Genomic DNA, 1,889 nt, shown 5'->3' on the forward strand with positions numbered 1-1,889 from the left:
CCCTGAGCAATGAGATGCTGCTGACAGTGATTTTAATCATGAACTTCTCCTGCTGCTTTGTAAGGGGTTTCCTGCACTCACATCCGTAAAGGAATAGAGCAAAGCTTACTGAAGAAAGCCGGTCTGGATGAGCATTGGAGCGTGTGTCAGGACTGTGAGCCGGACAAACCTGTTGAAAAGCAGATCTTGGAGGATGAAACTGACAGAGAAAGTCCAGCTGTGTGGATGTGCCTGAAATGCGGCCACAGAGTAAGTGACCAGGTGACTTATGACACGTTGCTGTTGACCAGCTGCACATAACCAATGTTGTGATCCTGGCCAGGGCTGCGGGAGATCCGAGAATCAGCATGCGATCAAGCACTACGAGACGCCTCGGTCTGAGCCACACTGTCTAGTGCTCAGTCTGGACGTCTGGAGCGTCTGGTAAGTCACACACATCCACCTCCTCACTGAAATCTGTCAGGTTTGTGTATTCAGACCTCTGTGTGCTGCAGGTGTTACATCTGTGATGATGAAGTTCAGTATTGCAGCACGGGGAAGCTGGCGCAGCTGATCACAAACATAAGAAAAGAAGTGCTGGCGGATCCTGTCAAGAGGAACTCCAACAAAAGTAGGTGTTTTAGATTTTGTAGGTCAATTTACGCTTATATCTGTAGTAGTTGACCAATATGTGTTTTAGAGGCTGATAATCATAGAAACTGCACGTTTGAAATGTCATTTTAGTGATGTTATCGATATATATTTAGGTATTTAATATTCTAAAACTGTTCAGGATTACCAAAGGCACTGATTTAAGGCAAAAATGTTAACCGATAGATATCGCCATACTTCCACCAGCTGGTTAATCATAGTATGTTAAGATTTTTTTATTGTTTTAGAAGTATTATAGGTTTTTAGATATGCAAATGAGGCGTTATCTAATTAAATATGTGCTAATTTGCATTTCCAGATCATAAATCAGAACATTTAAGCCATGTTCAAAATTCCAGTTTTGACTTGTTAGAGTTAAAGGTTTTTACTAGGGTGTTTAAATGTGACCCTGCAGCACAAAAGCAGTGTTAAGTCGCTGGGGTATATTTGTAGCAATAGCCAACAATACATTGTATGGGTCAGAATGATTGATTTTTCTTTTATGCCAAAAATCATTAGGATAAGTAAAGATCATGTTCCATGAAGACATTTTGTAAATTTCCTACTGTAAATATATTAAAACTAAATTTTTTATTAGTAATATGCATTGCTAAGAACTTCATTTGGACAATTTTAAAGGCGATTTTCTCAATATTTAGATTTTTTTGCACCCTCAGATTCCAGATTTTCAAATAGTTGTATCTCAGCCAAATATTGTCCTGTCCTAACAAACCACACATCAATGGAAAGTTTATTTATTCAGCTTTCAGATGATGTATACTTTATTTATTCAGCTTTCAGGTGATGTATACATCTCAATTTCGAAAAATTGACCCTTATGGCTGGTTTTGTGGTCCAAAGTCACAAATCACTCCATAAATCAGAAAATACTGTCAACAGCCAGAAAAATGTTGTTAGGAATAAAATGTTATATAAATCATGTGATTGATATATAAACAAACCTCTATATAGAAAGCTTCAGAATATAGATAGGAATTAAACTGGAAAGGTGTATGTAAGTGCTGCTGAAGGGGAGATTTCTGACTCAAATAGGTAAAGTGTAGTAAAATAAACACTAATATGTGTATTTTGGATGTTTTCTTTCCATTAGTCTGAAAGAAGACATGTTATGAAAGCAGAATGGCCTTAAAATTGACCAGTGCATGAAATAACAATGGTTTTGCCAGTAGTGTTTTGCCTTAAAAAGCATAAATTTGCATACATACTCTGCAGAAAGATTCTTTATGATTTTTATCAGT

At 37.2% G+C, this 1,889-nt stretch overlaps 1 protein-coding gene across 1 annotated transcript in view; it reads left to right on the forward strand.

The window, feature by feature from the left end:
- Nucleotides 1-64: 64 nt before the first annotated feature.
- The window catches only part of LOC107577597 (ubiquitin carboxyl-terminal hydrolase 16-like), a gene marked incomplete at its 5' end in the record, with an annotated part of 9,357 nt that continues 7,532 nt past the window's right edge, over nucleotides 65-1,889 (forward strand). Inside the window, 3 exons of the mRNA XM_016263655.1 lie at nucleotides 65-249; nucleotides 323-423; nucleotides 495-610. Of these exons, the coding sequence (XP_016119141.1) occupies nucleotides 65-249; nucleotides 323-423; nucleotides 495-610 (402 nt within the window). The remainder of the gene's footprint in view (nucleotides 250-322; nucleotides 424-494; nucleotides 611-1,889) is intronic.

Source organism: Sinocyclocheilus grahami, unplaced genomic scaffold (assembly GCF_001515645.1).
Source record: "Sinocyclocheilus grahami isolate Dianchi unplaced genomic scaffold, SAMN03320097.WGS_v1.1 scaffold6526.1, whole genome shotgun sequence".
NCBI classification, from domain to species: domain Eukaryota; kingdom Metazoa; phylum Chordata; class Actinopteri; order Cypriniformes; family Cyprinidae; genus Sinocyclocheilus; species Sinocyclocheilus grahami.